The following is a 25,085-nucleotide window of genomic DNA, read 5'->3' as shown; positions in this document are numbered from 1 at the left end:
CCACCCTGGTAAATGCATACCACTTACCAAGTTTTTGTCATGTTATTAGCAGAGAAGTGCCAGTGCATTCAAGGGAGATTGAGCTGAGTACTGAGCAGAGCTTTAAAGAGCAGATGATTTATGTCTTAGACACAGAAAGCAAGGTGCACAGTGGGTTGGTGGGATAGCAAATATTTTGAGTCAGATATCTAGTCTGAGGAATTATTATTGGTTTTAATGGAACAAATTTGGCATAGAAATTCTCTCTGTGCATACAGTTATCTTCAGCTTTTATGAATCAGGGGATGATACTAGACATTCATAGATGAACAGTCTCTAAAGCTAAGAAAATTATCATTATGACATGCTAATATGTACTGTAAGTAGGACAAACATCATTTCTACATAATTCTATGGTATCTGTATAAAAAAAAACCCTGTTAGGTTGAAATTTGAATGATTATTAGGAATACATTATGTAGTATTATTATATAGAAAATACTTTGTAAATAATTTCATAGTAAGTTTATAATTAATATACTAATATTGCATGATAATAGTATTATAACTGCCTTATAATACAAGGATTTGAAAGTAGATATCCATAACCTACAAAATCTCTATCAAAAATAATTTTATGGGGGTTTTAATGGAAGCATAGATTACTTAACTAAAATGTGTTCATCTTTAATTTCCTATTTACCTGAGAAGCTTCTCACTGAGTATGCTGTATTCACAATGATTGACTTTGACAGATTAAAGCATATTTTATCTGTCTGAGTGTAAATAGTCTTTTGGAGCCATAAATGAGCTTCCTCTCCCAAAGTTTGGTTTTGTGGATATTAAGCATCTTATTAAGTCCAGTTTTGTCCATGACAAGCAGTAAGAGAGGTGTTTAATTCCAATAAGACCATCTCTTCAAAAAATTGGGGGTCTTCCTGCGGATATTCCTCTCTTCCTACTGAGTAATAAATAGACTGGAGAAGTAGCAGAGGCAAGACAGCTAACTTTTCCTGACTTAGAGGTAGGGAAGAAGAATCTTGACAAATATTAAAATCAAGTTTTTTTTTCCCATCAGTTTCAATATGTAGAAAAGTCATAAACTGAATATGAAATTAAATGAAATTATAAATGAGACTTCTTTTAACACAGATCAAGTTGCTAAAATGGGTAGTTAAATTCCCTAAAAATAAAATGAACTGCATAATCTTCAATATTGAGAAAAAAATTTTCACAAGTTCTTCACAAAGATTTTAAGAATGGTATTTTGGAACTCAGAGGTGTCTTTGCACTGCACTTCACTGGGAAAAACCATTTTGACATAAATTCAGCTGTCAGGGTTGGTGATAGGAGGTTCTGTTGGTTTTGTTGTTTTGCACTAACGCATGAATGATCTGTAATATGAAAAGAACTTTCACCTCAGATGAGGTTGTCATTTCTCTGTTAGCAGTAAGCAGTAGTTTAGAAGGGGTATGATATGCAATGTTGAAGGTGAGGGAAGATTCCCAGAAAACTCCCAACATACAGGTGTTAAGCTTTCTCAAAGTCCAGCTGCCTTGCTGGCCCCTGCTTCTCCAGCTCTTTCAGCTCTCATAAATACCTGCACATGCCCTTCTGCACATTCAGATTGGTAATGTATGTGCACACATGTATTTGGGCTGACAATTAAGAATTATGGCAGGGGGGTTGTTAATATTCTTCAAACCTCTGGACACCTTCAGGACTTGCCCATCTAGAAATCAGTTTGTAGGTAGACTGTAAAATCCTTCTTTGTAGCACCTAGTGTTGGTGCATTTAGATGACACTACTAATGGACTAAAATTTTCCAAGGAATAGAAGACCCTAAGGAGGAGAAAGACTAAAGCCAGTTGTGGTGTTTTTGTTGTTGTTTCAATAATTTAGTTCTTGACTGAAAGGGAGAGAAAAAACAGGAAGAAGCTGGCCACAGAACAAATAAATATGGCATTGGCTCATATTCATTACAACACATTGGATAAAAATGAACAATGGCAACTATCAGCTTTCATGCACTTCCTTGGAAAAAAACAGTGTTGTGTAACTTGGCCAAAAAGACAACAACATGTACCACTGCACTTACACAGCCCAGAAGGGGAGTCAAACAAGCACCAGAAGAAAATAGCTGTTTTATTTGGAGGTCCTGTTTACTTGGAATATTTATTACTCTCATCAAAAAATATCAGTTTACCATATCACTTGCACAATTTCTACTCTTTTGGTTTTCATAAGAATTCCAATAAACTCATTTTGCTACTGAATGGGAAAGATATTAGAAAGATTCTGAGACTTGGGGGGATAGAAAGGAGAAAAGAAAGGTCAGCACAGAAGAAAAGGCTTAGATGAAAGTATGTCAGAGCAAAGCTTCCCATGAAAGATTATTGAGAATAAAGCGTTTTTTTAAACAGACATAAAAAAACAATATATAAATCAAGAGCACAAAAGCCCTGTTTTATGATTTTTTTTCTGGTGCTGTTTAATTTTTTTATATCTTTTTTTGCCATTGTTAAAAAACAGCCAAAACTTCAAAGGCACGCTGCATGTGTTCTAAATCAGGACTTCAGTGCTGATGTATGACAGCACAAAAATTAAAACTAAATAAATGTGCTGTCTAAACTACCATATTTCTCAAAAAATTACTTTAAAGGCTTTAAAAAATTAGAATTATTGATTGATCTTACTTTACCAACCATAATGTTTTCACCAGGGTAAAGGACAAAATATTATATTAAAAAGACAGAAAGAAAGAAAAGAAAGAGTGTTGTCTGAACATATCTGAACACCTGTATTTGGCTGTCTTACAGTTTTGTCAGACAGGCAAGGAGGCAAATGAAACTTTCCAGTGATTTGTCAGATAGTCGGTATGGGCTGCATATTTTCTCAGTTTATTCACTGTTTTCTGGAAGGCTCTTTTACAGTCAGGGTAAATGGATAAAAACAAGCCATTATATCTGTGAAGGACTAAATAGCATTTCTGGTCTATCACTTAAAAATGGTTGTAGGACGGATGTGTTCTCATGAAAAATAGTCAATGCAAGTTTTTTACTATTTTCTTTTCAAAATATGAACTTGTTAACTTGTTGAGTTATCATTCCATTTTAATTTACTTACTTTGTGTAGGATCTTGCTGTTTTCTCTTAGAAATGGCATGTCTGACTCTAAAGGTGTCTGGCCACAGCAAACCCATTAAATCTGCTTGCAACAAGAATTGCGTGACTGGAGTCTTTGTGGCGTCCCTTTTCCTCTGGCCTCTGATTTTACAATGGCCATTTGCTGTTCTTCCACTAAGTCATCTTGATTTGTATTGACTGACTTGTTTTATCAGGTTACAAAAGGGGCAAGTGGCCCAGGCAAATAGGAATGCAAATGCTGTTCTTTTTTCATAAACCTTTATTTTACTTTTAGGGCTCATTCGTCCCATCCCTGCTAATATCCTTTTTCAAATTCTTATTAAGAAATAGTCCCTGGCTGTAATTTATGTTCTTATTTAACTCTGAGGAGTGGCATTTCTTTGCAAAGGTTCCTGGATATTTGTGTGATCAATATAACTAATTTACTAGTAATCATTTTATCTTATTAAATCCCTATTGTGTTTTGTTAAATTGCTTCAGTTACACATTAAGAGAGCAGATACTACAGGATGTTATTTTATGAGCACTAAGTAAGAAATAGATAATGAAATTTAGGAAGTCAAAGTGTGCAGTGTGCTGGGAGTCTCTAAGCTGAGTATAACATCTGGCAAATACTAATATGCATACAAATAGTGTTACAAACATGAAACAGGAGTACACTACCTGATCTGTTAATTTACTATTAATTTGATCAGTTATTTTACTGTTAGTTTCATCAGTTCTATTAATGTATTGAAGACTGACCATACTTAGATGTAATACAAGGCCAGGAATAACATCCCTGGCAGTTCTGGGCTGCCCCAGCTTTAACCACCTGACCCAGGTATCTCAACTGAAAACCCAGATCCCTGAGATTGTTAGAGGTGCCTCCAGAGGCTGACTCAATAGTTCCAGAGCTGTCCAGGAGTGGCTAACCCCAAAAGAATCTCTCAGGGTTAGCTGCAATTTTTTTTATATATACTAAGTGCTAAAGTTACTTTTCCCACATGCAGAGTTTGCCAAAATTCATCTTGGAGACAGTTACTTTGATATTTTTAATGAGCACTGCTCATATAGATAACACATTTTTATTTTTGATAAATTTTGTAATAAAGTCTTTACAGTGTTTCATCGAGGAAAGGGTTCATCACAGTTTCCATATACACGTCACCTAGAACACATGTATGGAAGTGATATGTGTGCTTTTCACATTGAACTTTTCAAGATGTGGCCTGAAACTTTGTTTATAGAAAAAAAGAAATATCAAAATTTAAGACACTGCACAGTTATCGTGGGAGCAAGTAGAAGTTACATTTGTGTTGTCTATGTTTCTGTTTTTGCCTTTTTCTTGAAGAGGTCCTCTGAATTTTTTATTAATGGCAATCATTTGATGATTGACAAGGGAATACTCTTGCACTGGCAAAGTGTCACTATCTTCCCCTATAATACCCTCTGCTGTCCAATGAACTGCTAAAACCTGTCATTTCTCTTCTCCTAATTTCATTCCTGATTAAGATAGTATCAGGACATAAAATAAAATAAATGAAAAATTCTAATCTGGAAGCACTGAAAGTAGCATCAGTAGAGACTCTTTCCAGAACAAGCTTTCCAGTTTGGCACAAACATTTATCCATATGTAGGATGAATGAGTTGCTCACTTCAGTCTTGTCTGAAATTGTTTACACACTCCTTCTTTGGAACAGTAAATCTAGAGATTGCATACAAAAACTGTGCACAAAGGAACATTATTTGGGTTGTAAGGTCAATTGCTCTGAAGTTAGACCAAGAGAGATTTATGATTGCTTGCACAATGGACCCTTTTTGCATATGCTGTAAGATAGAGATGTTAATTAAATGAACATCTACTATTCTGGGCCTTTGCTTTGCTCTGCATAGAGACAGCTAAGTTCAGGTTTTAACCATAAGCCAGCAGTAAATTCTAACTTCTTGATTTCTGCCTAATGCTAAAAACTATAGGAAATAATTGTTCTTCTCTGTATATATATATTTTTCCTGTTATCCACTTTCCAATAATTAAAAGTAATTTTAAAACCCAACAAGTTCTGTGTTTGGTAAAAAAATAGAGCTGTGGTACCCTAAATTTCTCATTTCTTAATTTCACATTAAATACGAAAATGTTTTTATTTTTCTGTCTTCCAATGTGTAACATCAGCTGCCTGGTCACTTATGCATTGTCACTTCACATGAAAAAACACAGCTAGAAATATGAGCCAAACTCTGATAAAAATATTAGCTTGCATTATATAGCAGTCCCACAGAACAGGTTATAGTCATGTCAAAGCAAATTTCTCTCGAGCATTTCCAGACATAGTGAGAGCACAGGAAGACCCAGTACAGAATGTGCAACAAGTGAAAAAAATCCTAGCCTGAAGGGGTCATAAGGACGATTCCTGCATGTTTCTTGGGCATCTGAAACAGAATAGGAAGAAAACAAAATGGCTTTTTTACAACCTTCTCTGCCTGCAAGCACACACCTGCTCAATCACACCTGTATCAGCCCTGCTGGCTGCATGTGTTGGATTTCACACCTTTTGAATAGGCAATATCCAGATCTTGCTCTGATTTGTATAGATTTTAGCACTAAAGAAATATTTTTTATTAATAGCTATCAATGCCAAAAATCATCTTAATTTTGGAAATTACTTTTTTGTTTACCTACGTGCAAGCACTTGTCTTCAGACATGTTTTCTACCAAGATCTGAGCATTTGGTCCTTGCAAGTGTTATAATGGATATAAAGATTTACTATTTGAGTTCACATTGGATCCAAGGAAAAGGAAAAAATATATCTTTGTTTGTTATCTTTGTTAAAAAGACTTCCAGGCCATCTTTGATCTTTGAGCTATTCCAGGTTGGACTAAGTACATGCCAAGGCTCATCACCTTGAGATGGATTTATGTATCACCTGGCTAAGAGATAGAAGCCACCTTTTCCACTCACAGTTCCAGAAATATAAATCCATTGCAGCCATTGTATTACTTCAGATTTTGTCCCTGTGACAGTATGGTAGTATGTCTGAATAAATGGCAAGTGATGTGATTGCTCCTAGAGAGGACCAGCCTGCTGTCAAGTACCTGCTTATTTAAATGTTTTCATTGCTTTGAGGGTTATCACAAACACTTTACCCACACATGCAAACCTGTCATCCAGCACTGTGCCAGCTGCCTGTGTCTAGACTTCATTTTAGTTATCAAATTATCACTGGGGAGTCCAGAGTTCACTGCAGTCAAAAGCTGAATGATTTTCATGTCAGTATTACTGGGCACTGTCTCATCTTTCTCTGCAAATGAAGGATTTAAAAAATCCTTCAAATCCTTATACAAAAGTATATCCCTTGGGGAAAATTCAGAAATGCACTGCATCCACTTGTAGAAATAAGATCATAAACTTTGGTCTCTTTACTTTCTGGCCCTTTCTGATGGTTGTAAGAAAATCTGTTTCCTTGACAGTGTTTAGTTTCATACTCACATTAATTTTTTTCTTGCATATCCTTCCATGCCTGTATTGTCTATTAGTCACAAATGTATTTATTTTTCCTCTTATTTAATAACAGTCTCTTTTAGTAACTGAACAAACACTTTTATCCTTTTCCCAATTCTCTTATGTCCCATTTTTTTTTCATCTATATCTCTCATGAGTAATTGTTATGACTAATTAATTAATTCCCCCATATAAATTTTAGCACTCAAATCCAGGCAAAGCAGTGAGATGATGCTAAAATTTTGGCCCATAGCCACTTACTTTATTAAATTAAATCAGCCCTTTGGCCAAAACTGAGAATGACTGAAAAGTTTATCCTCTGCTGGAGTGACCACTTACTGTCCTAATGAGTGAAACTGTTCTGAATTTGATATTTTTCCCTGTTTATCCCCATTTATTTATAGTGAGATGGTTGAATACCTTTCTTGTCTAGGGTTTCTAAGTGGCTTTGCTATGAAGTTTGGATAATTTTTGCCCAAACTCTCAGCTACTGTGGATCTTTAGCTTTCATCAGAGTGAAGAGTAAATGCAATCCTGATGCTGCAATTTGATATATCTTATTTGCTAAGATTCTAGAGCCACTAGAGAGCTTTGAGCCACTGCAACAAATTATTTTACTTCTAGCTGTTAAAACTCTGGAGGAAGAAACAGTAGCTATTCTGGTAGTAGATTTTCTGTGTCTCCAGCTAAAAAAGCTGATGTACTGTTTTCCCTTGAAGAAGAAATAGCTGTTGCTGCTCAAGAAACAATATCTCAATGTGGAATGAATGGGTTTTGCCCTGTTGTGAACTTCCCACTTTTAAGAATGACTAAGATGACTGTTGCAGCTGCAACAACATCTGGAGTCCTCAAATTACCTTGACACTAGTTATCTGGATTTAGTGTAGCACAGAAATACCATTGTTTGTCTTGATGTTTCTATTCTTCAGTGAAGATTACCATTTATTTTAGGTTCTCCAGCTTCCCTTAAGACTGCTCTCATGCTATGGCAGCAGCATAGATGGTGGTAATTTTCTTATATATGGATCCTGCAGAATCAGGAGTGATTCTGCTCCTCACTCTGAGAAAATCCAGAAAGTAGTACTCTTTGACTGCTCAGCCACCTGAAGGCATCTTTCACCCATGTCAGCTTACAGTCATTGTTTTAACTTTCTCTAATAAGAAAAGGTAGAAAACCCCTGAGTAAAGAACTCCATAAGGCTTCTGAGCCACTGATTCTCATGCAGTAATTGGTGGGTCACCACTTGGCTGCAGAATCTCACAGAAAGACTCTTTGAGATAACTGTGGGTTAGAAGACTGGAAAGACAGGGCTGAGATATTCAAAATTCTAAGAAAATATTTTATTGACATATGTATTTCTTGGAGGGTCTGGGGGGAGTGGTGGGGGAAAGGATTGGAGTAGTCGAATTTCTGTGGAAACAAAGAGACTAGAAAATTAAAATGTCTTCTACATATTCCCACCTGTTGTGCATGAGAACAAAGTGGCATCAGTCCTGCCTTCACCTGAAGCTTGTGCAGCTCCCTGCCACTTTCTCTTGTGCTCCTGGCAGGTTAAGGCTCCTGCACACTCTGCTGTGTAATAACATGACTGACAAGGTTCTGACATGACTTCTCTATTCATGGAGAAGGCTGGATAGAGTCACCTATGTAATTCAAATGGTAGCTACAGTTGCTTTTACAATTCCACCATTTCAAGGCATTTGTGTGTCCTTTTAAAAGTATGAACAGGTACAAAGGGGCTGTTGTCTGGGTTGAAATCACATCCTTAATTCTTATATATTTTTGTAATAAACAACATAATAGAAAGTTGCTCAATGTATTTTACTTGGAAATTTCAATTAAGCAGAAGACTGTAAGCAGTCAGACCCCAAACCTAGTTTCAATACTATTTCCTCTAGCAAGTTTTACACATTACCTTTTCAATAAGTGGTGACAGGCAGTGCATTTCTGGGTGATTATAGCATGTGTCAGGTGGGGTTAACAGGCAGAGGGCCAGAGGGAAAGTGAATAACTATATGAGATGTACAGTAATCCCTTAGAAACACAGTGCCTTATTCCCTTCTGATTTTATAAAATGATGTTTATTAAACAATGTGATCCAAATCCTAAGGGGCACTAGACCTCTGATACTAATACTGAGTTCACCAGGAAACTTGTTGCCAAATTTGTCAGGAAATAGAGTGTTTACTTCAAGTCTGTCCACCTACAAGAGCCTCTCCCTGATATGCTTATTGTATGTGTGTTGCTAGCCTTGGAATGATGAATGGTCCACATCTGGAGGCTAGTTCTTTAGATAATGGTATATGCTGATTAACACTGGCTAAGGAACAAGCTCTTAATTTCATCTGATATGTTGATATGGTAGGGTCAGCAAATGACTGAAAATAAAATGAGAGTCTTAATTTGTGTGCTCTGACAAACTGTATAAGTTGGAAATATCCTTTAGTCCACGTTGATTTTCTTGGCAGAATATATTAGACCATCTTCAGAAAATGGCAGTCAGTTCTTAGCTTCTGAGTGATGGGGTTTAAGTCAGATCCTTTGTGTCAGCCTCCTGGGACAATTCAGCATTAACTGTCTTGGTTTTCCATCAGTTAGAAAAAGAAATAAGGCTAGATCTTCCCATTTGATTGTTTTCAATTATAACTCAGTGCCCACATTTCAGCTCTTCATGTATAACAGCCGAATCTTTGCCCCACATATTTTAAAAATGTGTCAGGTTGATTTTATAGGCAGTAGCATTATAATAAACTTCTCCAAACCTAATCAAGCTTACTGATTTATTTGGATAGTCAATAGTAGTATCTGATTTTCATTCCAGCATGGAATAGAAACAAATTCCTCATATTTTGAATTATTTTTTTTATCCTATGTTTTGTTTTTTAGCCAACCCCTTACTGAGCCTAGACTCAGATTTGGAGATATAATCATCTGTAACTTGTAACATCAGATGCATGTCTTGTATATCAGTTTAATCAGGCAATTTGATCAGATTTGGAAGAAGTTATGATAACAGTAATACCACATGCTCTATCAGCTTGGCAGATTTCACAGTATGTGGGACAGATTTTCACAGATAATTATTAGTCTGATTAGTCTGTCTCCACAGAATCCTTTTAGAGGGTTTTTAGTCTCTAGGAAAAAAAAAGAATAAAAGAAGAGAAAGAAAAAGGAAAAAAGAAAAAGTTCTCCAAACTCCATGGAGAATCCTCTCACCTCACAGATGAAGCAACAGCCTTTTTCAGAGAGATCTGAATCCAAGACTCTGAAATACCACCTTGCTATGTGAAGTCCTACAGCTTCTCTCTTCTGACTTCTGCTTTCTGATGCAGAACTACTTGTTCTTGAAAAAACAGGGAAGATCTCTGCTGGACGGATTATCTTGCATCCTGTCTGGCTTCATTTAGTACAGGATTTTATAAATAGGAAGCAAAATGAAAATAGAGAGGAAGATAGCAGGAGAGTGAAGAAACTATTAGTTGGGCCAGATATAGGAAGGGGCAGACATTAAAGAAATGTAAAAAAACAGAGAAAAAAGGAAGGCACAGAGCAAAGAGCTAGTCAGAACAGGGCTAAAAACATCCAGCCGGTTTTGGGAATATTCAAAAGTTCCTGCTTTGACTTTGGCAGCTGAAATCTGTGGTTGAATATTTTCCCTCTGAATCCACATAACAGCACTTCAACAGTTCTAAAAACTTCATAATATTTTGTATATTACCGTGACCTTTCCTGAAGGGTGCAAAATCCCTAAAGCTTGATAATGCAAGTTACAAAAGAAATGCCATCCTTTTATTTTTGCCATTAATTAATTGGGAGAAGAGTTTGGGAGAGTGTTCTTCCTCCATATGTTTTCTCTGAGGAACATTTTGCCTGGTGGTCAGCATTGCCTTATGTGATGAAGGTGTAAAAGTTCCTCCCTCCTGAAGGACTAAATGCTATGTACTCTATGACACACTTGGATACATCCATATCTCAAGTGGGTTGAGAATACCATCTTACTGTGCATTGCAAGGTCCCCTTTCCTGTAGCAAGACAGGTTTGCTGTATTTGACTTTCAAAGAGGTATCCTATGTATCCTTGAATATATATTGAGATTTAATAAGTTATATTCAGTATAACAGCTAAAGAGCAGCTAATTATGAAAAACATATTACTGTAGACCTAACAGGCATGCAATAAAAACATCTATTACATAAATCATTATTCCATTAAAATGTGTTCCTGAGAATATTGATATTTATTTAACATGCAATTAGTGTCTAATTTAATATAAATTAAATGTCTGCTTGAGGCATGTAATTTGAAGTGTTACTGAGCTTCCTTCTCCCATATTAAAAGCAAGAAATCAGCAGCTAATGCCTGGAGGCCAAGTGCACCATTTAAATTCAGGTACCTCAACACTAACATTTGTAATTTCAGCCATTTGGAAAATGTTTTTCATAAGAATGTATTTGGCATTAAAATCTCCTTTTCCCCCTCACTCAAGGCCACATCCTGCCAACTGAGTCAAGTCTCTGACTTCATCCAAATGAAGTTTTGATTAAATAAAAGGTCCTGAATTAAGAGCTGAGAATAAAATATGTTCTCCTATCATAGAACACAAGCTTTTCAAAATGTCCCAGCCCCTGCTAGTGCTGGAAGGGTAAATTATCATTTGACTCCTGTATGGACATATTTATTTAGGACACGTAGCCTGGTGACTCAGGAAGTTATGTAAAAACTGACCCAGTTAATTTTAGATGCTATTGTTGGAAGAATATCAATGAAAATTAATCAAATAGTCACGAAGGAACCACAGGGAAGGAGCACGGAACACTGGTGGGTAGAATTTTGGCAGCGATCATCGCAACAGTTTTAATGAGAGGAAAACACATTGTCAAGTAAATTAGTGAGTAATGACATGATTAAATGGTAAATAATAGTTAAATACACGCTTGGAGGTCCAGGACAGAGACTGTGGAGGTTTTGTGTTTTGCATGTATTCCTCTCCAGGCTGGTCTGAGTATCCAGAGGAGCTCACCAGACTCTGCTGTAATTTAGGGTTGGGTTGTAGCTTTTAAGGCACTGAAGCCAAAAGAGCTGTTGGGGCCCTGCTGCTGAGGCTGAAAAAGCTGATGCTTTCTCCACAACTCTAAAGCTTCTCCAACCTTTCAGTTGTTGACGTGTCCTTGTTCCTTCACTAGCCATCTCCAATGAGCAAGGGCCAGCACCACTGCTTTGTTCAGCCTGCAATCACCCAAAAAATGACTGTGCAGGAGACATCTGCTCTCCTTATGCACAGTGGGGGAGAGGGAAAGAGTCTCTCTTCTGCTGAGGCAGGTTTAGTCCCCACTAACTGGGTGTTTGCACGTTTGCTGGCAAGCAAATTGAGTTGCATATATGACTATTTATGCAAACGAGTTCTGCAGTGCTGGCTGGGAGTTCACCCCATCCATATGGCTCCCTTCCCTGTCTGCTGAGGAAAGGATGCAAAAAGAATAAATTCACAAGTTTTCTTCATTCTCAAATGCTTCCTTTGCAAAATGGAAGGTTGTCCATATAGACTCTGACTGGTTAGCTTTACTTCAGCCACATGTAACATGAATTACAGTTGGGTAATGAGCCTGTCAGAGGGGAGCTGACCTGGATAAGAGGTGTTTTACCTGCCTGCTGTTTGCCACTGTCCTTTTCGAGTTATCAAAGTAAGGATACCTCAGAGGAAAAAAAAAAATAAAAAAGCCAAACCACCAACCAAAAAACCTGAAATAACTCTGGATTCTCTTTTTATAGGATTTTTATGTTATTTTGGTTTTCAGTAAGTCCAGGTAGAGTTCAGTTACTTTACTGATTTTGTTCAAATGAGGCTTCAGAAACCTCATCCATGCCTTACTGCTTATCAGAATTAAAAAGAGTTTGGGGGGAACTTATATGTTACAAATAGAAAAAAAAAAAGAAAAACAGGATCCTTACTGAGGCATCAGTCCATCAGATCACTAAAAGATGAACTACTTCCTTAGATGGTAATTCAAGTGATCAGCACACTCTGTCCTTCAATAACAGCCTGACAGATTCCTCATTAGTATAATGGAATAATAATTTTCTCTTTCCACCTCCCCACACTACAATAATTTCTTACAAAAGTCTGAGTATTGTATCTCCTCCAATAATAATACTGCAGGAGGGGAAAAGGTGTAATTAAAAATTACACGTGTTGGTTTTGTTTTGAAATTTTGTATTCTTACTTCAAAAGTTAGCAAATAATAGTTCATATGCAGCTTATCTCTGCAAGGCATAACATGATTTATAATGGTTACACTCTCAATCTAGTCTTCACTGCTTGGATGTACATTGTGCATTCCCTTTTTTTGTGGAGAAAGAAAGTAGGAATTTCAGAATTACTTAAGAGTGTTTTGTTTCTTGTGGAAATAAAAGGTTAATAATAATAGGATGATAGCAAATGAATATTTAATGATTTTGCATGTTCTACCCAGGATACCCAAATGTTGGATCTGTTAATGAAGCAAGTACTTTCAGTGTTTAAATTACAGAAATTATGAAAATAATAGTTGGCACAAAATCATTCTCACAGTTTCCTGACATATTGCATGAGCCTAACTTTTAAAAATGCTGCACTTCTCTGAAATACAAAATTACTGAGCACATTAACAAGATTTCAGCAGGTAAAGTAGAAGAGCCAAGAACTGGTGCTGATTTCTAGATATTCATGTGAATTGGAAGGCCCAGGATTCAAAATGCCTGTCTGAATCCTTTCTCACCTTAAGTTGGCCAGTGCTTGATCTCCTTATATCAAGGGAGATGATGGATTCTTTTAATGGTGGTTGTTACTATTTTCTTCTTGTTTTCATTAATCATTTGGCATGAACTACAGCCCATCTTAAAACTATTACTTGACTGGGATTCCTTTCTTTCCATTTTCTTACTTATGCACTCCAGGGATTTCCTTGAGGAAGCTAGCATCTTTCCTAGGTTGCTGCAGTGACACAGGATCCAAGTTTCTTTGTTAAGAATTTCCATAACTCATTCATTCAGTCACTGGCGGTGTTGGTACTGTTGACTAAAGTTGTTTCTTTACTTTCTAGCAAATCACCTTTACTTTGTCAGGGTAGCTATACTGAAGAAAAGCACCACCACGTTTTAATCTGGGTTGGAAAGAGTTTATCCTGTTACTGTGATCTCTGTTCAGAAAAATGCTTTCTGTGAAGCTTATTGTATCCTGACTCAGTAAGGGGTGATTATTACAGCATTGATACCAGGAAAATCATCAGCCAACCAGCAGACAAATTAATATTGTCAAAATGATTATGGGTTATATTATGTATGGTTGTCTAAATGAAGAAAAGGCATAGCAAGAGTCTTCACATTTATTGCCTGACAAACCTCAGAAGATTACAATGTGGAGATAGTATTTGCAGCCATATAAATTTCTCCAATGTGCAGTGGCAACATGGTAGAGCTTTCCCTTCACAGAATCTGTATAACACAAAGGATAGTGTCATCTTAAAAGTGCTGTTGGATTCCTCACACACTCAAAGGGAGAATGAAAGATGTGGGGAGCCTGCGCCTGTTCATTCTTCTTCATTTCCTGTAAATGTTCTGTCTCTGACTCACTTTACACTGTTGGCACACTCTTCTTATGGACCTAAAGATCTCATGTGCAACATGCAGACAGAAATAATTTCTGTAGGTAAAAGACAGCAGAAATTGGCTAAAGATCAAAGGTTACCCTCATTCCACTCCTTCCTTCACTTTTATTATCCTGTCTAAATTTGGTCTTTTGTAGAGAGCGGTGGGCGGGGCGTGTTGGAGGATTTTTGTGGATTTTTTTTTCATGAGGGAAGGTTGACTTTAAATGGGGATTTAAGGTTTTATTTGTTATTCAGCCCTTTATTTGAACCACAATGTAGTTACTTTGCTAGAATCAAAACTGTGGTAGTTTTAAGGTACAGAAGATTGGGCAGTGGCTCAAGGAGATAGTATTTAACCTCAAATGTTTCTATGATCATCTGTATGTTAAGTGGCAAATAGAGGAGTTTTGCTGTTTTGGGGTTTTTAGCTAATCCAGATTTTATATAATTAAAGTTCCTAATCTAAAAGCAGTTGGACATGTGCTTAACAGAGATGTGCATTTTGCATCCTAAGATGAAAACAGAACTAAAAGTGAGTTTGGAGAATTTCTCTGAAAAATATGCTTGTATTTTTCACATTTTTAATTTTTTATGGTCTTCTTCACTGGAACAAAAGATGTTTATTTTCCTGTCTTTATAAAACTCCAGGGTTCAGCAGGTACCTACTAATGCTTTATTAAAGGAAATAAAATGCACTGGAATGAGTAGTGGTGATCATCAATGGAGCAACTAGTACAGATCAAGTGGTAAAGTTAAGAACAAGATGTGATGTTTATTTAACACCAGTAATTTCAAATCTTTATTTATCATTTCTTACTTGAAAAAGATTAAACAAAAACAATAGCTGTCTTAGGAAACTACCACAAAAATTCTTTCAAAAATCTTCACTTCAAATTGACATATTTCATGCAATTTTTCTTGTCATTAAAAACGTAATTAATTAAATTTATTTGAATCACAGATGAAAACTTTGTGGTAATGTCTGTGTAGTTATAGATCACCACAGAAAATGAAGTACCATCATTTTTGGAAATGTTGCAGAGTTTCCTAGAGTACTGCTGGTCAGGAGTGAGTGATACTGGTAGAGATAGCTCCAAAGTTCTAGACAGTTTTGACTTATACCAAAACCCTGAATTAAAGTTATTAGTGCTGCTTCTAAAAACACTTCAAGATGGAGCTAAGAGGTAACATATGTTTCCACTATCTCTCAGTCCATGATTTTATATTATTCTCAAACCTCAAATACAAAGGAAGAGGTTATTTTTAAATAAAAAACCCTTCATCATCCCATTTGGAAAGCACTGTTATTTTTAATTATAGAAATGTAGTTTAACTACAAATATTATTTGTCATATCAACGCCGTAAGTGGCCAGGGTTATGTCAGATCTCTCTAAATAACATGACTGTATGTCACACTGATATGCAGATAGGAAGAGAATCCAGGCTGATAATGGTTAACAAAGGTAGGAAGAGAGATATCCTCATGTTTCAACTTATCTCCAGCAATGAGGGATCAGCATGAGGGACATTATCTCACATGTGCCTCATAAAAAAATTCCATATACTAACTCCAAATCATCTGGTGTGGGCCATGGTCAGAAACAGGATTCTGGACTAAGCATATCCTATGCTCCCTGTACAGTATTCCAGAGCTTTCTACATTCCCATGCAGCAGATGTGAGACATGCCTGCAATGCCTGTTTTGCTTTAACTATTTGCCCTCCTGTGTTTGAACACCAGGTTTTGGTCACCTAACCAAGCAGCTGCTGAAGCTGGCGGGTGGCCGCGTGGTGCTGGCGCTGGAGGGAGGACACGACCTCACTGCCATCTGTGATGCCTCTGAAGCCTGCATAAATGCCCTTCTGGGAAATGAGGTAAAACATAAATCATACATAAAGCATAAATCAAGGGGAGAGAAAGAGCAAAGCCTGCTGAAGCTGCTATCTTTGGTGTTCTTTTGGTAACAATGGTGTCAGTCCTTTCTTCATTTAGTACAAACCATGGAATTTGAATATGTCTTAGAAATTGGCAGACCTGGTTTGCATAAATATCTCTAAATTAGATGATTATACAAATTCTTTAATTCATGTCTAAATGATTCCCAGTTCTGAGTCATATTTAGAACCTCCAAGTTGCTTTTAGTGATGTGCTGAATACCAAACTTGACATCACTGGTTGTCTTTGATGCCCATATCAAGCACTAGGAATGGACCTTTCAGCCATCTATAATGGGAAAAAAAAAAAAGGCATTTTCAAGGTAACTGGTAATCTCAGAAACAGGGTATTGCAAAGGCACATATTTTGCAGTATTTTGACACTTCTGAAACATTAGTAAAAATGTGTATAAGGTTAAAAAAATATATATAAATGAAGATTCAGATTGATCTGTATGCAGTTGACATGGACTTTCCAAGAGTTACCACACACCGCAATTGTTAACAACTTTTGAAAGGAGACTATAAGACTAAGTAAATATGAGAATGTTCTATTTATGTGTACAAATGCAAGATAAGGATTCCTATTAGAGAAAATATTTCTTCTGTCCATTAAAAAATACCTTTTACCCTATAAATACAGTAAGAAGGAAAAAAATTGCTGGAGGTGCAGCCAAAATAATTTATGAAGGGACAAAAGCCTTTACCATAAATTGTGAATTTTGCAAGATCTTGTTATAAAGGGGAGTGTACTACTTTGTTTCCCCTTCAGTGGAAGTCTTAATAGCTGTATAATCTCTCCAATCAAATGTATTAGTGCCAAATTGCAGGCTAGTCTGCCAGTTCCCTTCCACTTCAAGGCTTCCTACCTATGTGAATAAGGTGAAATAACGTCTTCTGATGGATGTTGGGGAGAATTTTCTAAGCACTCTTTTAAACCTTTTCTTTGCATCTTTATGACACATCAACAATGCTTGTTAGTTTTACATTATTCATAAAATGAATAGTGTTAGCTTTTTCAAAAATATGCTCAGAAATGTGACACCAGAATAAAAAAAAAGGAAGATTTCAGTGGGTTTTATCTACTGTCACCTTTGACAAACTCCATAAGGAAAGTTTTCCAGTGTGGTGGTATATGCCACAAAAAAGCTGCTCAGCTCAGTGTTAGTTCTTTTATTTAGGTACTGAAATATGGATTACATAACCCAGCTTGGGACATTTGACAGTCTTAGTGAATGCAGCATTGCTTTCCTGACCAGCTGCCATTCCAGGGCACCCTCATTGATATTTCTGTTATCATCTTCCCTGTGACAGCAACTTACAACACCAGTGGCTTTCATAGCATTTCTAAATCCATTCCCTGAAGTTTTCATCCTTGGAGTAATGTGAATAGTTCTATGCTGAAGGTGTGATATATCCTCCTCTGTGTAGGTGCCTGGATCACTCTGTTCAGTTATGACCATTTGGTGGTGGTGCCCATTTATAGAACCTGCCTTATTTTGTTTTACAGTTGTATCAAACCTACCAGGCTACTATTTCTGCTATCACTGAATGAGAATGAATACAAAAAAACCCCATGCAGTCATTTTTGATTAACATAGTCGTTAATGACTTGAAACATCTGAGACAATAAGCATTTTTCTCATGTCCATTTGCTAACAACATTGTCTTCTGGGACATGCATCAAGTGGTTTGGTGCAGCAGAATTTCACAGACAAAATGTGCTGCATGTGAAGAAAAGTACTCCAGCAAGGATGTTGCTACCAAGAGTACTACAAGAAACCAACATTGACTTAAAAGAATAAGTAGAGGTGCTGCCAAAGAGCAGACACTAATGACAAAGTCTGATACCTAGTTAGCAGTTAGAAATAGATTTATGGCAATTTGTACCTCATGGCCCACAGCATATATGTACACTGCTTGATTTCAGCAAACTGTTCATGAACTTGCACAGCAAACTCCAAGCATGTTCTGCCAAGGGTGGAATTTTTTTTTTCTTTAAACAACCAATTACTATAATTTGAGGATGCATTCTTCTCTGAATGCAATTCTTTACAGGTGATTAATAGGATAATTATATCTTATTATCTACCTTTCACTTTTACAAATAATGATATTTGCTGCACCCCTTGTTAAAGATATTGGCAAGATTAACTTCAGTTCTAAACACTACATATGCATTTGAACTCAAATTAGAAAGGTTGGGAAAGGCCTTTGTGAAGTACCCTGCAGTTTGTCAGATGTATTTATTCATGTGCTGAGGATTAGAATTCATAAACATTTTGCAGAGCTTTTTGAAAACTTTTTCTTTTCTTTTGTTGTTTTTGGCCAGGACTTTTCAATACAGAAATTCACTGCTTCGTGTGTCCTATTACCAACAGAATAACACTTTAAAAAAAATTCTAAAACTATCCACAACTTTCAACTTTCAGAGAATACTTGTCTAATATGTTACCTAAGAGGTAACATTAAATTTACAAGTGCAAAATGCCTTATTTTCTTAGTTTCTCTCAGACAATCAAGAAGGAAAACAGGTTGACAACAAAAATAGATATATTTTAATTTATGCATTGCTTATACATCAGTGATTTGTTTAGTAAGATAACTTCTCACTCTTGTCTTAGATAAAAAGTGAGTGAAGACACTAGGAAAATAATATTCTATCAAAATAATCTTCTTTAAATAATTTGAGCATGAAAGGACTGGCATAAGTAACAGAATTTCAAGGAGATCCACACTCTTTCTGACAGCAACTGGAAAGAAGGCGAGAGACCCTGTGGTATCTGAAATGGCTCTGTTTGGTTTGGCCTGTGAATACTTTCTTAGATAATAAACAAACTTAAAAGGAAATAAACTTAAGGATAAACTTTATAAAGATAATTTTTAATTAGAAAGTTTACATGGAAAATTGCTTTTAAAATATTTTGATGTCTTAGGTTTTCCTCTCCATGCTTCTGTTTACAAGCAGAAAGTTTCCATGTCACTTTGAGAAAAACCCATTTGACCATTTGCAGACCTAATTAGAAGCACTGTAGGTTATCTCCTTGGAAGGAAATCTTCCTAAGAGGTGAGAAGAGATTAGGCAGCTGGGTTCCCTTGAAATCCAAAATGTAAACATGGAAAAACCTTCTGGAAGGTGAAAAGGCAAGGTGACCATCTCATGATTTGAGAACTGGTCCATTAAAAGAACATCTGTCAAAACAAAGCGAAAGATAGATTCAGATAATTCTACAAGAATAATTGCTTTTAAGCCTTTCTGAGATTATTATGTGCATGCTGAAAATTAAATTCTTTCACTTGTTGTGATGCTCTGCAGTTTTTCACACATTGGTTATATAGATTTAAAAACTCGTTTTCAACATATATATATATATACATATTACATATGTAATACATATAAATTAATAAACCGTTGAATATAAAGATTTATATTTTATTCCAAGAAGTCTGTGAAAATTGGGTTAAATATTGGTTTTCCCCCCAAATATTTGTTGTGGAGTATGGAAATTCCACCCTATTTTGCCCATCCTAGCTTTAGTGCAATAAAGAGTTCTGCTATGACTTTTGGTCCCTGGTGGTGAGTAATGCTGCTCTAGACATATAAGTATACGTGTTCTATTTCTTTCCTCCACATTATTTTTGAAGAGGTTCTACTTGGATTAAGAAAATCCTTGAGCAAGGACTTTCCTTGAGTCCAATATTCTAAATCCTACGTTTTATTTCCAACGTAACTGCAGTCATATAGGGGTTCTTCTGCAGCCAGAAGGGGTAGGGTAGTGTTCTTTCAAGTACAAAACTCTTTGAATGAAAACCTGAGGATACAGCTCTTCCTTCATCCCATCCCTTTTAAAGCAGCCAGGTGTGATATCCCACAGGACACAGAGTCAGTCTAACATCATGGTCCCTCTGATCTGCCTTCAGGTTTGGGCAGTGTCTCTCAGCTTCCCGTGGCCACAGCAGCTCTCTGTGGTCTGTACCAAGTGATAATTGCTCACAGACAGGGTCGTGCTCTCCTTTGCACAGAGGAAGCAGAGGAGTGCAGCTCACAGTGTCCCTGCCCAGCGGGGCCCTGCAGCGAGGGCGCGGAGAGGATGCGCGGCTGTTCTCACTGGCTGCGGCGGCCAAGGCTGAGCTTGGCCCCAAGTGTGAAAACATTTCTAAGTGACTAAATTTAACGTCTTCTAGTAAATATTCTTCTGGCTTGAATTTCATTCTGAAGCAGAATTTGACAAAACATTGTGATTGGTTGGCTCCCAAGCATGCTTGAAAACTTACACCGGACAATTTTCTTGCAGAGTGTGAAGTATTTGCTTCTTTCTTGCAATCTGTTGAGCTGGCATTTAGGAGGGGATGGTAATTTAAGTGGAAAGCTTGTACTCTGCAGCTTTCCTGCTGCTGATGAAAAGTTGGCATTTTCTCCTTTGTGGAATTCAGTGTCAGTCTGGGGCTGTTGCCAGCCAGGCAGTGAGCTTTGCCAAGAGGGCATTAAAAGAGGTTGTTTACCAGAACAGGTAATCATTTCTCTCTCCAAAATGGAAATATTCATGAAAGTGAATATGGCCTGAGATCAATTTTAAATTGCATGGTAACCTTGCTCACAATCTCACATCCTCCTTGTTAGTCTGAATCTAATACTAGAAAATAATTAACACTAAGTCTAAACACCTGTCAACTGCTGCTTGCATAAACCCAGAGTCTAGAAATAGAGATCTGGATGGGATAGGAAACTGGAGTAATGTGTGTGCCAGAGGTCAGCATGGTGACATCAAAGTTCCCAAGGTGGGCAGTGCTAGTTGGGAAGTGGTTTGGCCAAGGAAACAAAGAATATTCTGACTCCAGTTGCATAATTCCAAGGTATTGCTTGGTTTTCAGGTACTAATGACCTTAATGAACCTTTGTGTCTTCGAAATTATTCCCTGATGAGGTCTGATTTGTTTATTTACTGCATTATAGCCCTTGATCACAAAAATACCTGCCTCAAGTGCTTATATGTAAACAGAGAGTGCAGAAACCCTGAGAAAATTGCTAATATAAGAACACATAATATAAGAAGACCTGTGAGGTCTCTGAACTTGCTCTTCTGTAATCATAGGCAACTTTAAGAGCCACAAAGCTCAGTTTTGTGTTGATAGGTTTCTTACATATGTTGACCAAGAATGGGGGGTTGTGATTCTTCCCCCTGCAGCTCTGGCATCCCTGAGGAGCCTGCCTGCCTCCTCCTCTTCCTCTGCTTCTGACAGACTCTTTGAGCTCCTTACCTTCTGCTTACACTTGCCTCACTTGTCAGTAATCTCTAACTGCACTCTGCAACATTCTTCAGTGAAGCTAATCTTGGTACTTTAAAACATGACAGTGCTAAAGACAACACGGATATTACTAGAATTTTCAATTCAATACAGACTGCTGTAGTTTCAGATTCCACGTTCCCAAGGATCAATTCAGATCCCTTTCTGGGCACATGAAATTTCCATCATTAATTCCTTCTTCAAACATTTGTTGATATGCCTCTGGCAGATTTTGGCATACCAAGTGGTTTTTTTGCCCATTTACATTGTTTTTCCCATTTTGAAAATGATTAGTGGACTCCGTTTCTACATTAGTCTTCTGCTTTGGACAAAAAAGCCCAATTCAGTCATGCAAAAGCTTTGAAAGTGTGACCCTTTGTGCCTGGTCCAAACTGCCTCTCCAGTGGTTTGGTTATTTCTGCAGACTTGAGCTGTTCTTCTCTAAAAGATTTCTTTCTTGATGTTGTATTTCCAGTGCTTTTTTCAGCTTATTTTCTGTTAGCCTCCAGATTTAATAGACTCCATGATCTGAATGCCAGTAAGTGCAGGAGGGAAGGTGATTGTGCCATACATGCCAGGTGTAGAATAGTTTCTTTTGTTCAGTATTGGGTCTAACTGCTGATATTTTCCAGGGACACCTCTGTGTCTATACAGATGTATGCAGCAAGTGGACAACTGCCAACAGAATCCTCCTTTTGGATGCTGACAATCTCATTTAAAAGGGTATAGAAATAGCTGCCATAACCCACTGGCTTTATTTATGCAGTGATTTTGTAATGGAACTTCATTTTGGGCTGTGCAGGATATATGATGTAATGAACTCACTTGTGAAGCCTGATAAAATTTCCCTGATATGAAAGAGAATCCAAGGTCTGTTCAACTGTACTTAAGGATGAGGAGACAGAAAGGCTTGAAAGGAGCCTGAAAGTACAGAAAGGGGCCTGGCTCAGACAAGCTTAGAATATAAAATGAAAGTTTTGTGGAAAAAAAGAGTAAAGGAAATGATCAAATATGCCCATTATACTCACATCACCTACGAAACTGTTAGTGGGGCTAACAGATGGAGTAATGATTGGGATAGGTGTTGGATGTTTTACCCTTTTTCTTCTTTTAATTTTTATGCTAATTTCTGAAAACACATCTGCTATTTCTAAATATACACCTGATATGTCTATATTCAAATACAACCTATTTGTTTAAAAAAAATCTATATTGATAAGAAAAGAGGTGTTTTTGATATGTTAGGGAAAACAAAACCTTTTGTGTTTTGGCTCTTGTAAAATTCCAGCTTTAAGGAAGGCAACAAAATATTCACCTTCTAATAGAAAAACTCCTCTAACTGTCTCTACATCAGTTGTTCCCATCTTAATAAGTAGTACAAAGGGTCTGCATACAGTTAGTAAAAAAGGTCTGCCTAAAGAATCTTATACTCAAAGGGCAAACCAAGACACAGCTCTCACATATTGCAGTCTGGCAATTCCATACCTTTTACTATTATTCCTGCTGCTGTGGCCTGGAGCTATTTTGTTCTGTTTCAGAGAAGTGAATTGGTCATCAAAGCCTCAGGAATTAGGAAATTGATTAAACAGAACCTTAAACTACTCTTTGTTGCCCCTTATGTGTTTCTGCACCCAACATGACCAAACAGAACTTCATGGTTTTATATTCTTCCTGGCTAAATGACAGATTATTATATGGATTATTGTTCTAAAATCTGTAAAGCTTGATCTGTTGGTTGGCATTTTCATAAATAGGCAGTTTCCCCCCAGGCATCTTAAAAAGTTACCAAATAGAGCCACCTATGAAGATGATAATTAGATGTGGTTCAAGGATTGCAAAAGTATTAAAATATTATTTGTATTGTAATTGCTGTCTTTGTGCTAATCCAGGTACATACTAGATAGGAACAATCTTTCTTTGCTCTTTGGCCTCTTTGTTAACCAAGTAGCACTGGGACCCAGTCAGGTCCAACTATCACTTCTCTGCACATTTGATCACTGAGCAGAATGGGCTGATTTATGCTATTTGAAAACAAAACATAGTGCTATTGTTTCTAGCTAGAGGAAAATCTTCCAGCTGCAATCCCATATGGGCTTCTAAGGAAATAATGACATGAACAGCCCTATTCATTTGAGTTACCAGGACTCCAAAGGACTGGTGATATTTGCAATGTCTTTATCACTGACAGGCATTCAATGCTGACTGCAGTGGCAGGATCCCAGAAGTTTTGGGATTTGTAGCTGAGCTTGCTTAAAATAGCACCACTGAGGGAGTATCCACACTGCAGTTACTTCCCACTATGTGTGCTTGGATCAAAGTTGATTTTATCTATCTGGTGAGTAGCCATGCAGCAGTAGCAACCTGGAGGATAGTATATGATGGCTACTGAACTATTAACTTCACAAAGGAAGCTCCTTGGGTGGGCTTCACTTGACCTAGTTTAAAATAGACCCAGGAATACTTAAGAAGGGAGTTTTGTCTGCAGTACAGATGTCTCCTGTCAGCAGTGGTTGAACTTCCTTGGCTTTAGAGAGGAGAGATTGGTGTTGAGATTGCTCTTTTTTGTCCACCTTGGCACAGTTGCTGCTCCTCAAGCAAGTTTGCATATGGAAGCAGAGGAGCTTCATGACTCCTAATTCTAGGAGAATAACTATATTCTCCTAGTTCAAGGAGAATATAATTATTAAAGTGCAAGGAGAAGCATTTAGCCCAAACAATTTTTTCCCTTTTTTCCTATGAAAAAATATGTGGAGGGTGGACAAAAAAGCAGATGTGGATGATATTCAAAATACAGTTTACTTTTTATATTTACCCACTGTAGGGCAAAAAATAACTGTGCAGTAACTGAACACTTCTTTCTCCTAGTGCAGCCCTACTCAAAGAATATACAGTTAAAACTAGCAAATTAAAATGCAGCTGATTCTGTAAAAAAACTTACTTAGGGAAATCTACTGCTAATCTACATAACCATTTTTTAATTTACTTTATTTGAAATTAATGTTAAGCTAGTAAAAGCAGCTGTGTTTTATGGTTTTTCCTCTATAAACCTTAAAATGTGTAAGATGGTTAGATGAAATAACACCAGAGAAATAAAGATAATAGAGTGCACACTTTGGTTCCAGTGCAGCTTCAGCAAGGTTTTGTTTGGAGTGCCCAGCTGCGTATACAGACGCAGTGGAATTTGGTTTGTGAGGAACCTACAAAAATTACACAAATAACTGGCATTTTTTAATGAATAATACACAGACATGCACCTGCTTCAGAGACTCCATAGATTAGTCTTGCAGCCAATAGAAAAGCCCCTTGGAATTCAATTACATGGCTGGAAAACAGAAAACAAAATCATGACTATACATTTAGAACTGATACCAGCAACATGTTAACCAGTTCTTGGGCTGAGCTTTTCCTGAGGATTAGATCATTTCAGTTTGTTTTATGTCTCTGTGGCTTATTGAATATTTATATTATTCTATTCTATTCTTTCAGCTGGAGCCTCTCCCGGAAGATATTGTGCACCAAATCCCCAATATGAATGCAATAGCTTCTTTAAAAAAGACCACTGAAATTCAAAGTATGTTTCTCAGTTTGAGTTGGTGGGTCAGTGGGCTTGGGGTTATTTTTTATTATTAATTAAT

At 36.9% G+C, this 25,085-nt stretch overlaps 1 protein-coding gene across 7 annotated transcripts in view; it reads left to right on the top strand.

Annotated features, from left to right (window-relative positions):
* The window catches only part of HDAC9 (histone deacetylase 9), a 452,666-nt gene that overhangs the window by 406,833 nt on the left and 20,748 nt on the right, over nucleotides 1-25,085 (top strand). For all 7 annotated transcript variants that reach the window (XM_079302270.1, XM_079302269.1, XM_079302266.1 and 4 more), the window contains 2 exons: nucleotides 15,972-16,105; nucleotides 24,937-25,021. In XM_079302270.1, coding sequence (XP_079158396.1) covers nucleotides 15,972-16,105; nucleotides 24,937-25,021 — 219 coding nt within the window. The remainder of the gene's footprint in view (nucleotides 1-15,971; nucleotides 16,106-24,936; nucleotides 25,022-25,085) is intronic.

This window comes from Erithacus rubecula (assembly GCF_903797595.1).
Source record: "Erithacus rubecula genome assembly, chromosome: 3".
Lineage (NCBI taxonomy): Eukaryota > Metazoa > Chordata > Aves > Passeriformes > Muscicapidae > Erithacus > Erithacus rubecula.
This window is presented reverse-complemented; position numbering and strand designations above follow the sequence as displayed.